General features: G+C 44.5%; 1 protein-coding gene across 1 annotated transcript in view; it reads left to right on the top strand.

The window, feature by feature from the left end:
• The window catches only part of LOC138246476 (IgGFc-binding protein-like), a 372,467-nt gene that overhangs the window by 195,660 nt on the left and 163,314 nt on the right, over positions 1-13,493 (top strand). Inside the window, exons 17-19 of the mRNA XM_069201113.1 lie at positions 2,435-3,014; positions 4,263-4,462; positions 7,796-7,937. Coding sequence (XP_069057214.1) covers positions 2,435-3,014; positions 4,263-4,462; positions 7,796-7,937 — 922 coding nt within the window. The remainder of the gene's footprint in view (positions 1-2,434; positions 3,015-4,262; positions 4,463-7,795; positions 7,938-13,493) is intronic.

Below are 13,493 nucleotides of genomic sequence, written 5' to 3'. Positions count from 1 at the left end.
TCTTGGGCTCTTGGCCTCCTTAATCCTACGGGTGGACCTCACCAGGTGGTACATGTGGGACATTAGTCTGGTTGTTACATTCTTAATGTGCTCTCCATTCAAGCATATGCACAGCTCCTCCCTGAGGTTCCTCGTATTGAAGACAGTATTCCTCTTTGGGATCAATTCAGCTTGTTGCATGATTGAGCTGCATGCCCCGTCTGTCCAATAACCGTACACCCCCTCCTGGCCATCCCTAAGAACCATGCGTCTGACGCCATGGACGGATATCAGAAAGAAATTGCTGTTGACATGCGGAGGTGGTTGTTTTATTGTGGCCTTGATGTCACTTCCAGCGTGCGATGGAGCCAGCACAGAGCAACATGATGCCACCTACTAATGTGAAAGGTAATTACTGAGAAAAATATCCACATCCAGACTGGCACCTGGGGTATTCACAAAGTGAGGCATCTGCTGTTAGATATAGTATCCACTAGAAAGAGAGTTACCAAAAGTGAGTAACTTGTTCGAGTGCACAATAGTTAACAGGAAAGCTGGAAATCAGACTAAATCCAGACCTCATTTTGGATGTAATTCGTAGTTCACTGACATCTTTGAAATACCATATGGCTGAGAAATAGTGCTCCTTATATCACTGCATTTTGTGCAATGAAAATGCTCAAACATTTACATATACATGATATACTCTGTGTCAGTGGATTTCCAGGGACGTGATATTGCTTATATAGCTGAAAGTCACAGACCAGGGACTATGGCCATCCTTTAGAGATTGGCAAACTTCACAGTTTTCCACTATTGTATCGGGGCAGACTACAGCCCACCATGTTTGGAGTTCTCCGCCATGCAAGAGGGATCTCTGTGCCTTCGGTGGAACAGCACTATGGCAGCTCTACTGAAAGTAGTTAAGCTGTGCTGTTCGGACACCATGCTTGGACACCATGCTCGGTTACCTTGTATCACACACCAAATGCAGTGCTCATGACCCCTCAAACAATATACCAATAATTACCAGTTAAAAGCACAACTTATTTAAATTACAACATGTATTCAAACCACTAAATAATGCAGAATTCTTAGCTGTCGTTTTAAGTGTAATGTGTAATTTGTGTTTCTTTCCATTTAAGTGTCCATTTAAGATTTCCCCTAATGAAATATTCCAGAGGTGATCATAATCATAACTGGTCAGTTTCAGAGGCTAAATGTTCCTTGAGAACTGACGAGTAAGGAAATGATGTGCCTATGCATTCACCAAAGCACTGCTCTTTGGATGTATAGGGCCACTATAAGTGCTCAATTACAGTACTATTTTAAGTCATCAAATCTTGATGTGGAGTCTTCCGGTTTAAGACCTTTTGTGGAAGGTTTGTCGATTACCCTGGAGTGGGGAAAGGGCCTGGCCTTCATTGAGGTCCTGTGCCTTTCGCCTTTCCTCATGATCTCGGGTTGGGTGGCCTTTTACCATGCACAGCAAAGTTTTGATGCAAGATTCTACAAGCCCTTTTACCATGCACACAGCGTTTTGTTGCAAGATGTGATCAAGATGTGATCTCTGGTCAGGCACTGCCCCCAATCACATGTCTTCAGATTTGGAGTAGAGGCCAGTGATGATATGACCCTCCGTGCAAGGCCGTCAGCCTTGACCAGCCTGAGTTGAGCATAGTTCATGGCCTTTGACCCGGTCCTAAACCCAGCACACATGTATGTACTAAACACACTGTGCATGGTCTTTGGTCATGTACAGGAGGAGTTGGTGAAGTTAGGCCCTGCTTTCTGTCCCCTTAAGGACAGTACCTACTCTCAGTGGCTGAAAACACACACAAAAGAGGGTCTGGGCACGTGCACTTTTAACCAGGATCAGTGCACAATTTCTGTGTGAACACAACACAATGTGCCACCTAGCAGCAGACATAACTCAGTGTGCATTTTAGGACAAGCACAGTGGGGGCTTGGGGGTTGGGGGCTGGATTCGCCTGTATGCTTTGAGTAAAGGAAAACAGAAGGCTGCAGACAGGGTTGAACTGTGGTTGTGCATTGCAGATTTTGGTTGGCCCCATGCCCAGCTCATCTGCCCGCAGAATTCTCTCCACAAGATAGAGGCACTTATAAGCCCCTCTATGTTTGTGGTTGACACCCTTAGTTCCTTAGCAACGCAATTTAAGTTGTATCTACTAACTTCTGACTCTAGCATCAATCTGCAGCAAAATTAGCGTACTACTGACTGAACCACATCTGGATCTTGGCATACTTCTATCTCTCAGTCAATACAAAGGTTTCTCTGGCCAGCTTCCATTTGCTCCTTTTGTCTTATTCCCTGTGTTTCAGGCTTACAGTTCAGAACATGTTTATGTTTATTACATTAATGAGCAATACAAGTCCTATGATGTTCAGTGCATATATCTTGCTGAATATGTTTTTGCTAATGCTTCCATTTTAGGTGGATGGAGTGATAAACAGACTCCCCGTCAGCCTGATGGATGGAAGAGTCAGAGCCTTTCAGCATGGGATGACTATCCGGATACAGTCTGACTTTCACCTAGATATACAGTTCGACTTGCAAAACTATGTCAAAGTCACCGTGCCGGGGAGCTACAAGGGCGAGATGCGCGGCCTGTGCGGGAACTACAATGGGGACACCTCAGGCGAGTTCACCCTTCCTGATGGGCAGCTCACCACGGATGTCAATGCTTTTGGGGCAGCCTGGGCGGTGCAGGCAGAGGAGCCCTGTGACCCGGTCACCTGCGGAGCCCCCGACAACCCCTGCTTCACCTGCAGCGAAGACAAGAAGGCGGTCTTTAGAAACAAGGAGTACTGTGGTTTCCTCACAGATGTGGCCGGGCCTCTGAGGGACTGCCACAGCGCCATCAAACCGGACGCCTACTTTGAAAACTGTGTGTATGACCTATGTGCTGCCAATGGAGACAGAATGAGGCTGTGTCACAACATTCAGAGCTACGTGGCTGACTGCCAGGCTGCTGGGGTGACGATCCGGCCCTGGAGGAGCGACTCCTTCTGTCGTGAGTGTGGAAATGCTAATCATGCACATGAAGCTTTGAGCGCTGAGACTCATCCACCTGTCAAAATATATTATACAGAAATAGCGCCCGACATAAATATTGTGTCCAAAATATTATGTCAACAATTACTCCTACACCATTCCCATCAATACTACCACACTATAACACCGTCATCACCATCACATCCACTACCACCACTGCCATTACCATCCTTACATCCACCATTATTAAAATCAAAACCACTACCACCACCACAACTACTACTGGCATCACCAACATTACAACCATGTCTGCCATTAGCACTACCTTTGTCATTACCACCACAATACCATTACCAGCTCACTATTAACGGCCCTGCTGCCATTACCACCGCCATTACTGCCACCCTTACAATTACATCACCACCGTTACCACAGGCACCATCAACACCACTGTTACAAACATCATTACCATATCTGCCATTACCACTACAACTGCCATTACCACTAATACCACCTTAACCATTACCGCCACAACCATTATTGCTCCACCATTACAACCATCATCACTTTTATTACGACTACCATCAGTACTGGCACACTCACTGTTGCCGCTTGAAACACTGTTGTCACTGTTACCACCACCATTACATCAGCACGACCTCCACCATTTCACCGCTGTCGTTGCCACCACTATCAGTATCACCATTTTACCACCACCATCTTTACCATTACCACTACTGCGACCAATAGTTACTACATTTACCACCACCATTATGACCAACGCCATCACCATTATGACCACAATTACCAACACCAAAGCACGATCACCACCAACATCACCACTATCATCACCTCACCACTACTACCACGACCAGCACTATGCCCACCATCTCCACCACTAAGACTGGTGTCACTACTTCTAGCATTACACCACCGCAATTACCACCACCATTGGCACCAGTTCCATTACTGTCAGCACTACCACCAAGATAATTTTGTGCCAGATCATTCTGCATTTGATGTGAGCATTAGTGACATTGTTTGTTTTCAATCAGTAATAAATTTAGGCTTTGCTGTTTACTTTGAAATGTTTTGCAAAGCTCTGTAGCGAATTCCTCTACGTTTATGTATTGTTACTAACCTGTCGCCCTGATTCTCTGTAAGATAGTTCTCATTTGTTCTGATCTCTGTGCTAACCTTATGCCATGCTCAGCAACCAATGGGAGTATATGCATTTATAGTAAACAATGCTGCTCTTTGTTTCCAGCAATGGACTGTCCTGCAAACAGCAGCTCCAGCACCTGCTCCAACATCTGTGCCTCCAGCTGCTTTGCACTCGTTGATCCGTGGGACTGTCCTCGGGACTGTGTAGAAGGCTGTGAATGTGATGGGGACCTGCTCTTCGATGGACAGCAGTGTGTGCCAATGGACAAGTGTGGATGCTTTGTAGATGGAAGATATTACCCGGTAGGAAACAACTACAGTGATTATTTGACCTTCATGACATACAAATGCACATTAGGGTGTTTCTCGGCCTTTGGCAAGTGAAGATTGTTTTGGAAGATTTGTTGTTTGCGCTCAAAAGTTATCTTGACTAAATCCAGTTTCGAGAGGGTACCTAAAATGGGGATGTGGCCTCTTAAAAGTTGTCAGACACATCTGAAATTCGGAATGTACAGGCATATATAAAAGCAAAGATGGAGAGGGGACCACCTTCTCATCCGCCTGTGCAATGAATGCTACTTGTCCAGCAGCTATAAAGCAACAGGGATATGGCCGATGGGGACCCCACCCACAAGGATGTATTTCCCTCTGTCCCAGGTTTTGTGGCGTTTTCACTTCTAGGCCATAACACACTCTTACGGACAATTACAAGCAGGCCAAAGAATGACACAGTGCCCCTGCTCCTCATGAGTGACCGATACCGCTAGATTAGTCTGAGGGGGGAAAAGTCTCACCTGCAGTGTTACTGGCCCGAACAGCATTTATGGAGAACTTTCAGGGAGACCCTGAGCCCAGTCACGGCTCACGGGGCCATAGGAGGCGACACGCGGGGGAGACGGGGGAGGGGACATTAAAAACATTAAAAAGTAATATATATTTTTTTTTAAACTTACCTCGGTCCGCACGCCCGCTCCTCTCCTCCGTCGCTGCAGGCAAGCACAGGTTCCCAGCCTGCCCTGCGGCCAATCCTGATGCTGCTCAAAGCAACATCAGGATTGGCTGCGTGCTCCCAGCCTGGGCGCTTCCAGGCAGACTGTATTGCGGGGCTGGAAAGAGCCCTGTGCGCATGTGTGTTTGGCCGGTCCAAGATGGTCAGCCAAACATACATGTGCACTGAGGAGTACACCGTGCACTCCCCTCACTACTCGTCACCCCATATGCCCGGCTCTTTAACAAGGAAAGGATAATAAACTATGTTTATTATCCTTTCCTTATTAAAGGATTTGCAGCGGTTGCTGCTGGGGGGGGGCGACACTCCTCCGCCCAAGCAGAGGAGCCGCCACTGAGGCCTGCTCCTTTGATACAATTATTCCTCTTTCCGCATGTTGTAATGTAACGAACAGGCCATCTCCACCCTTTTTCCCAAGGGTGGAAGGTAAGGATTCGAACAGGGTCGGACTGGGAACTTAAAACAGCCCCGGCAAAAAATGATATATTCAGCCCCATGCGCAGATGTGCTGATGCGCGGTAGAAGTTGCTAAAAAAAATCACAACAAAATGAGAAAGTCTTTCCAGTTGCCGCAGGGATCACGTAATGTGCATCAGCACTCCCGGAGGCCAAAACCGGCCTCCATGTGTCAGAAACGGCCTCCTGGAGCTCCGGCCTCTCGAGGAATAGCTGCCTGCCCCGTTGTCCAGTCCGGCCATGGATGGGGACAAGGGCTGAATCACCGCTGGAGTTTGAAAGCCTTTAAAAATTATTTACGTGCATTGACAAACGTATGCACTTTAGTCTATAGAGGGAGTCTCAGCCCCAGCCTGTTATACCACCAAGCAGATTACAGGATAAAGTGAGGGGGAACTGATATGGACGGAAGTCGTGCATCATGCTCTGTGTTCCCCAAGATTATAAAATACAGCCCGGAAACATGAGTTACATTGCTTTTATAAAGCACTTGTTGCAGTCAGCGTCTTTCTGTGAAAGCGTGCCAGGTACACTGCAATCCAAGTGAGTTTCTTCTCATAGAGGCATAACACCAAAACTGAGGACTTATGTAGAGCCTGGAGGAAAGGATATTCTGTGAACACGTGATTGATATTCCATCCCCTGTATAACAGGTGCCATAGGCTATTATGCACTCGTAAATACGATGGGCGCATATGCCATGTTTGACATGGAGCATCCCTTCTACAAAACCCTAAGGCCTTAAGGGTCTGTTCGCTGTTAAGAGCAGTGCATTGACTGTAATGTACTTGTAATACAGCGGACAGGATATCTACCATGTTGGGGATGGAATATCCCGTCTGTAAACTCTAAATGAGACTCTGAATATATATATAGAAAAGGTGCATAACCCCTGTGTGTATGTAACACTTGTGTTGGGTGTTTCTGAAGTATTACGCAATGCTGAAATTTGGGTTATTAAGGAATTTTCATGAAATTTTGCTCTCTGTGTTATCACATCCGAAGGCTGCTAGTAGGAACAAGACCTAAAACGCAACAAGTCCAGATTGTGCTCAGGTCCCATTGGACAGACACAAAAAAAAAAGTAACGGCTTTGAGATCGTCAGCTACCACCAAAACAGCCCATTATAGTTGAAACGGATTGTAAGAGTCCTTGCCTCCAACCCAGTAGAAAGATGGCGAATGATAGCCACAGTGATGTACTCACTATTTTATCAAGATGTTTTGGAAGCAAAAGTTTAAGGGATTTAATAAACCCAGTTACAATGCTAAACCAGTAGTTGCCACCTCCGATGTTAGGAATGATTGTTCTATCACCCATGTTGTCAGAGGCGTAACGAAACCTGAGGTGACCCCCCTGCAAAGTACAAGTAGGGACTCCTCCGATCTCACTCAGGAGCTCTCAGGCCAGGCTGAGCGGGCCTCCTGGAGCTCAGGAACCTGCGGGGGCCTTTGTTACGCGCTGCACGGGGTTCATGTTAATTATTATTATTAAATGTTTGTCATGCCTTCTGGGATTGTTTTGTCTTAAAAGGATTTTCTCTTTGAAAATAAAAAGAAGAAAAGTCGTTTCCCCTCGCCATTGGTGTCATCTCGCATGGCGGGGGAAGCGTTATTTGTTTTTTACTGTCCCTCACCATCAGGGTTTGCCTGGCAGTGATGGACAGTGAAAAAAAGGCTAAATGCCCGCCTTTTCTGGTTGGGTGGATGAAAATATAGCCGTTTTCCAGAGGGCCCTCACTCTTTCCGGCTGTGGGAGAGGTTTGGCTTTGGCAGTGATGGGGTAGTCTCAGCTGTAGCCACATGAAGAGTTCTCCCTCATTTAAATTGGGAGGGTGGACCTTTATGTTGGAAATATGATACTCCGTCGTGGCTGAGTATATTTGCCATCAACATATAAACCGTGCCCTAAGCCATGACTGTTCACAGTGCCTCCTTGTCAACTCCTACTCAAGTCCATCTACAATGGCTTTAAATTAAATTGATGGAGCATACCTCAAGCTAATTGTAATTACCTTTTAGCTGAGTTTTCTCTGTTGTTTATTTGAATACAATCAATAAAAAATGTTCCCAATCTTGCCTCCTGTTATCCCCTCTCCCTTCCTTTTTGTGCCAGTCTCATGCTGTTCCAGACATCAAACTGACACAAACTACCCATGTTTCCACCACAGCAGGGTGTGGTGGTCCTGGCAGACGACTGCTCCAAATCCTGCACCTGCAGTCCTCTTGATGGCCTGGACTGTGAGGCTCATGGCTGTGCTGATGACGAGAAGTGCACCAATGAAGATGGAGTCATAAAGTGCATCAACAAAGGTAAGGGGGCCCTCTTACAGCCAAGTCCAGAAACACAAGACCTTCATCCAATCAGCCACTTCAGAAGATTTGGTGAAACCAGGGCAAATCATTTGCAGGACTTTTTATAGGTTTCAGAACTAAGAAGCGGCTAGTGATAAAGCAAAGACATGTTCTGAATGAAAAGTTAAAACATTGTGGGGCATATTTACAAGAAAGTCTTGCATCGTTCCCGATGTGCAACTTTTTTTGCATCGTTCTTGCCTCACCTAACAACACCATGGCTGCAGCATATTTACAATACGCTGCACCATGGCGGTTGTTAGGACAATAGCGTCAACATTCTTGATGCTGTTGTGGCGCTTTGCTGCACTACCATCAAAAATGTTGACGCTAGTGCAGCAGAGCACAGGGAGGCCCATTGATTAAAATGGGTGCGTCATTTTAACGTCTGTTCTGAGCAGGCATAAAAAATTATGGAAATAATGACACAGTGAAATGTAAGTTTCGCTGTGCCATTTTTTTCAGCCTCCCTGCGTGGGAATGCCCCCCTTGGATACATTATGCCTGGCGCAGGTATAATGTGGCACAAGGGTTTATAAAGTGGCGCATTGCAAGCATTTCACCAGTTTTTAAATACGGTGCGGGAGAAAGGCCTACCTAACGCCACCTTGGTGTAAAAAAATGATGTGCTGGGTGGAGCTAGGGGCTTGTAAATATGCTCCTGTGTTTACAGCCACATAAACATAATTTCATGTTAGCTGCATTTAGAGGGAACAAGTAGGGCTGTCTGTCTTATATTGAAGGTGTTTTACTGTCAGAGCAGGGACCCCAAATGCGTTGGGCGTAAAGTAAGGAGCCCTGGCTGCCCTTTACTTGTGACATTCCAGCATACAGTACAGGGAGACAATCTGGCTGGCCGCGTCACTTTGTGAGCGGCTGTGTCTAAGACACCCAGCTTTGGAGCATGTGCACCATAGAGCACTTCCACCGCATTAAATGAATAGGACGAATAAATCCGACCATACGAGCACAGTGGGTAACCACATTATGGGACAGATAGCTCTTCACAGTGTGTGTCCACAGAAACTCCTATGAAAGCTTTGGGAAGGGTAGAAATGTAATATTTCTTAACAGGGCCAGCATTACGGCAGTGAGTCCAGTGAAGCTGCACTGGGGGCACTAGGCACTGGCCTGGAAGGATGGGGGGCACTGACTTCAGGGGAAGCGCTGTGTTTAGCAATAACTAATTATTTAAGAGCACCGGCTATCAAAATGTCAAGATAACCCTTGTGATTTAATATATCTGCTAGCAAGAGAGATGGGAGTTTTGACTGAGGGCAGTTTTGACTCACCATTAAGTAGCTCAGAGGGTTAATATGCCTGCTGCAAAGAAAAGATATGTATTTTATGTGGATAGCTGAGTGAATTAATAGCCAGCCTTTACAAGCGCTTTTAAACAAATGAAATGCATGTGAGAGAGTGGGTGTGGAGAGATGAGGAGTACTTTTGCCAGGTGGTAGTGAGGGAATCAGGAGGAGGAAACTGGGGGTGTGGGCTCCAAAAAAGATTGTTGCTCTCGGCGCCACCAGCGCTAAAGCCGGCCCTGTCTATAACAGAGCATGCCTATCATAGTCAGGAAAGCAAGTGTAAGTGTTTGCTCCTGTGGTTGGGGGTTTTAGTTTGTGAAAACAAGAGTGGTGATTTTTATGCTTTCGAAAAGAAGATCTTCACAGCTCCTCACGGCTATTTCCAAATATGCATGTGCACTGCGTAGTAATTTGGGCACTGATAGCGCACCTGGTCCTTAGTAAGTAAACTTACAAGGGGACACGTATAGGTCGATGAACCTTTTGGATCGCATGGAGTATTCTAGTCATGCTGTGACCATTGGACCAATATTCAAATCAATAATCAAGGTAACATTTTATAGGAAAACACCTTAAAACCATCTACTCATGAATAACCACAACTCGGAAAGGCGTTAACAATTTTTATTTCCCTATTGATTACAACTCTAAATCGTCTGTTAGATCAATCTTTATTCAATCAACTTAATTTATTAATTTATTAATTGAAAACATCAACTCTTGGCGAAATCATTTGCGACAATGCAATGTTTTCATAAGCTAAGAATACCAGCATTAATAGTGAAGTTCAGCAATTAAGTTCATCAGTCATTGTCACTGTCAACATCACCCTTAACAGCCTGCCTAACCAAGATTACCATCAGCATGTGGGTCTTCATGCGAAAAGCAATTTGGAGAAAACATCAACTTGGAAAAATCTACCTGAGTGAGAATTTCTATAATCAGCCCAGTGGGTACCTAGAAGAAAAGGAATAAATCCTCAGTCACATTTTCATAGCTACCTATCCAGGATGGATCAGCAGCAAGTCAGTCTTCGTCTTCAGGTCATTAATTAGTCAGCTACGGATCAGGCTCACAGATCTGAGCCCACTATCAGCACCTCCTGACGTCATCAATTCTCCTCCTGCAACTCTGAATTTTTGCCCCTTGTCATGACTTTTTATAAGGGTCTCCCAGTCCATCCCCCTAATTGCTAATTGGTCAGTCAGTCGGCAGATATGACTTTAACCTATAGTTTTTGTTTACCAAATGTACTAATTTTCATATGAGTCCGTTAAAAAGATGTGGATTGGTTCTTCATACGATGCCCTCATCATCCGGCTCATCAGGAATAGAAATTGTTGCATATTCCTCTTCAGTCAGTTCCTCTATTGTTTAAGTCCTGGGAAAGTACATTTAGCCGGCTCTACACATAATTGTATCAAATTGTCTTCATCATCTCCTGTCCGCCAGTGCATTGCAGAAAATTCTAGCTAAGTAACTTGAACATCGAGTGGGTTAGGGTTATTGCTGGCTCCCAGTCCTTTGCATAGCATTTAGTATTTCAGTTTTTCAAGTGAGTGAGGCCCAGGGAAACTAGGCTTTTAGTCCAGCTAACTTAGCACTACAAATTAATGCAAAACATAGGTTATACATCTCATTATGACATATTATTACATTTTTCTCATATATTTTCATTATTTCATACAGTTTTAGTCATTTTATTGCACAAAGACTTTACACGTTGCCTTCTAAGTCATGCCTGACTGAAGCTACCAGAGGGAGGGCACAGGATAATTTGGATTGTGTGTGACTTTCCCTGACTAGGATTGTGGTCCCCACTTGGACAAGGGTGTATACCTCTGCCAACTAGAGACCCGATTTCTAACACCTCCTAATTTTCAATATGCCACTCCATTGTGGGAAGCTGGACCATTGTGTCTTACAACCTGATGGTGAATACAGATGTATTGTAGCCGCTGTTGATTCATGCTCCAAATTTCTATGAGTTTGGCCACAATGATCAGCTGACGCTCAAACTGTTATTAAAGATGTGCAGGTCTTTACCGGGGCATATGCCTCATTCCATCTGGATCAGGCCTTGCCTTTGCCTCCAGGGCATTCAGGACACCATGGCCACAATTGGTGTTCAACACCATTTCCCTTCTCCATTAGGCAGGGGATAACGCAGACGTGGAACGGAAAAACCAAGACTTAAAGCAATCCTTAACAGCAAGAGTACCAGGTACCGGTTGCAGCTGGCTTAACCAACTGTATGAAGTCCAGATAGCACTAAATGATCTGTTCATATAGCCCTTGGGAGGGTGTATCCCATACAAGGTTGTGCTCAGCACACCTATGTATGTCCCAGATTTTGTTGGCTCTGGCGTGGTGGCAGCAGAAACACCTTTTGACATAAATGAACATGTCACTGTCTTACAGGAATTACAACAGTTCACTGATGAATACTTCTTTGTACCTGCAGCCACTTTGGGGTTTGGGAAACAAACTGCTGTGAAAAAGGAATTTGACTGGTTCCAGTCCTGGTAATATACTTGTACTGTCATCCTACCACTGCTTCCTGGTTCTAAAGAAAGCCGCTTTCTTTCGATTGACAATGTCAAGTTACACCATGTGGCCAGTCCTGCATAGTAGACCACAAGGACTCCTGGGTGGTTCCTGTATCCCTCTCACTGCCAATCAGGATATACAAATATTAAGCAACAATGAAGAAACTTCCCCGAGTTGGGGAAAGTGGAAAATGGACCTTCCTTAGTCTTTGCCACTACATCTACAAGCAGAAATGCCATAAATTCTGAATTATACTTCAGCACCTGTATCATGAGCATGTAAGCTTTTCAAGTGGCTTAATAATAATGAATTTGTCCATGGTACTATCTGTAGATATAAAGGGAATGTGAAAGGGAGCACTATTGATTTTATTCTTATTGGCTCCCCAGATTATCATTCAATTCGTGATTTTAAGATAATCCCTCATTGTGCCAGTGACCACAACCCTATGTGTATCAACCTAGACTTAATTATAGATCAGGTACCCAGGGATAAGGGCTTGAGAAGAAATACTACTTTTCATGTAAACTCCGGTTAACGCTTGAAGTGGGATAGAATAAATCCAACAATTTTTAATCAAGAAATCAAAAGATCTAGATTTGACTCTATTAACATATGTTTATCTCAGCAGCTTGATCATGATCATATTGCTCAAGAATTTGAAATTAGTAATGCCATTTCACACGCCCTGGTGGTGGACAGGCCTACTATGGGCTTGCCCGGCCATAAATGGTTTGACTCTGCATGTTCTATCGCCCATAAAAAATTAAAGGATACCCTTAAATCAGTTCCTTCGTCTTGTCCCTTAATTAAATCTGTCAGGGCGGAGTATAAGGCCACTTTGGAAAAAAGAAAATCAGAGATAAGGTCTGAGGCATGGGAAGAGCTTCAGGCCACTGCAAATCTGAAGGATTACTCAAAATTCTGGAAAGTGATCAATCATTCCTATTTTACGGATAGTAACAAAAAGGTTGACGACTGTTTTATTGTAGAAGAAGTGTGGTTGAACCACTTTAGGAAAGTATTCGATCCAGAAAATGATCTCCAAATCAGGGAGGATAACATCAATAACCGGACTAATACAGACCCCAATATTAATACCGTAGATATTTCTTTTGACCTACATGAGATCCTTGGAGCCATAACCCGCTCTAAACAAGGGAAGGCCCCCGGCCCTGATGGTGTCCCCGTTGACATTTTTAAATCCATGCCCAATCTCTGGGGCCCTTAAGTAACAAATATTTTAAGAAATGTTGTCAAAACTAATATACCCTCTTCTTGGAAATTGGCAATTATTATCCCTATTTTTAAAAAAGGCAATAGGCAAGACCCTTCCTGCTACAGACATATATCTTTGATTGACTCCACAGCTAAGATTTTGGGTAGTGTGATTTTATCTCGCCTGGAGGATTGGGTGTTACAGACACAAATTTTGTCTCCAATTCAATTTGGTTTTCGACCCGGTTTGGGAACAGTCGAGCAAGTATTAAATCTGCATCTTATACTTAACAAATATGTAACTGCCAAAAGGGAGCCAATTCATATGGCTTTTATTGATTTATCCAGCGCCTTTGATTTGGTAAACAGGGAGAAGCTGTGGCAAATCATGGAAACTCTGGGATGCGATGTATCTCTACTGGATCTTATAAAGCGCCTT

The sequence above is a fragment of the Pleurodeles waltl genome, chromosome 7, assembly GCF_031143425.1.
Source record: "Pleurodeles waltl isolate 20211129_DDA chromosome 7, aPleWal1.hap1.20221129, whole genome shotgun sequence".
In the NCBI taxonomy this organism is placed as follows: Eukaryota; Metazoa; Chordata; class Amphibia; order Caudata; family Salamandridae; genus Pleurodeles; species Pleurodeles waltl.
The sequence above is the reverse complement of the archived record's forward strand: the minus strand, read 5'-3'. Positions and strand labels throughout refer to the sequence as shown.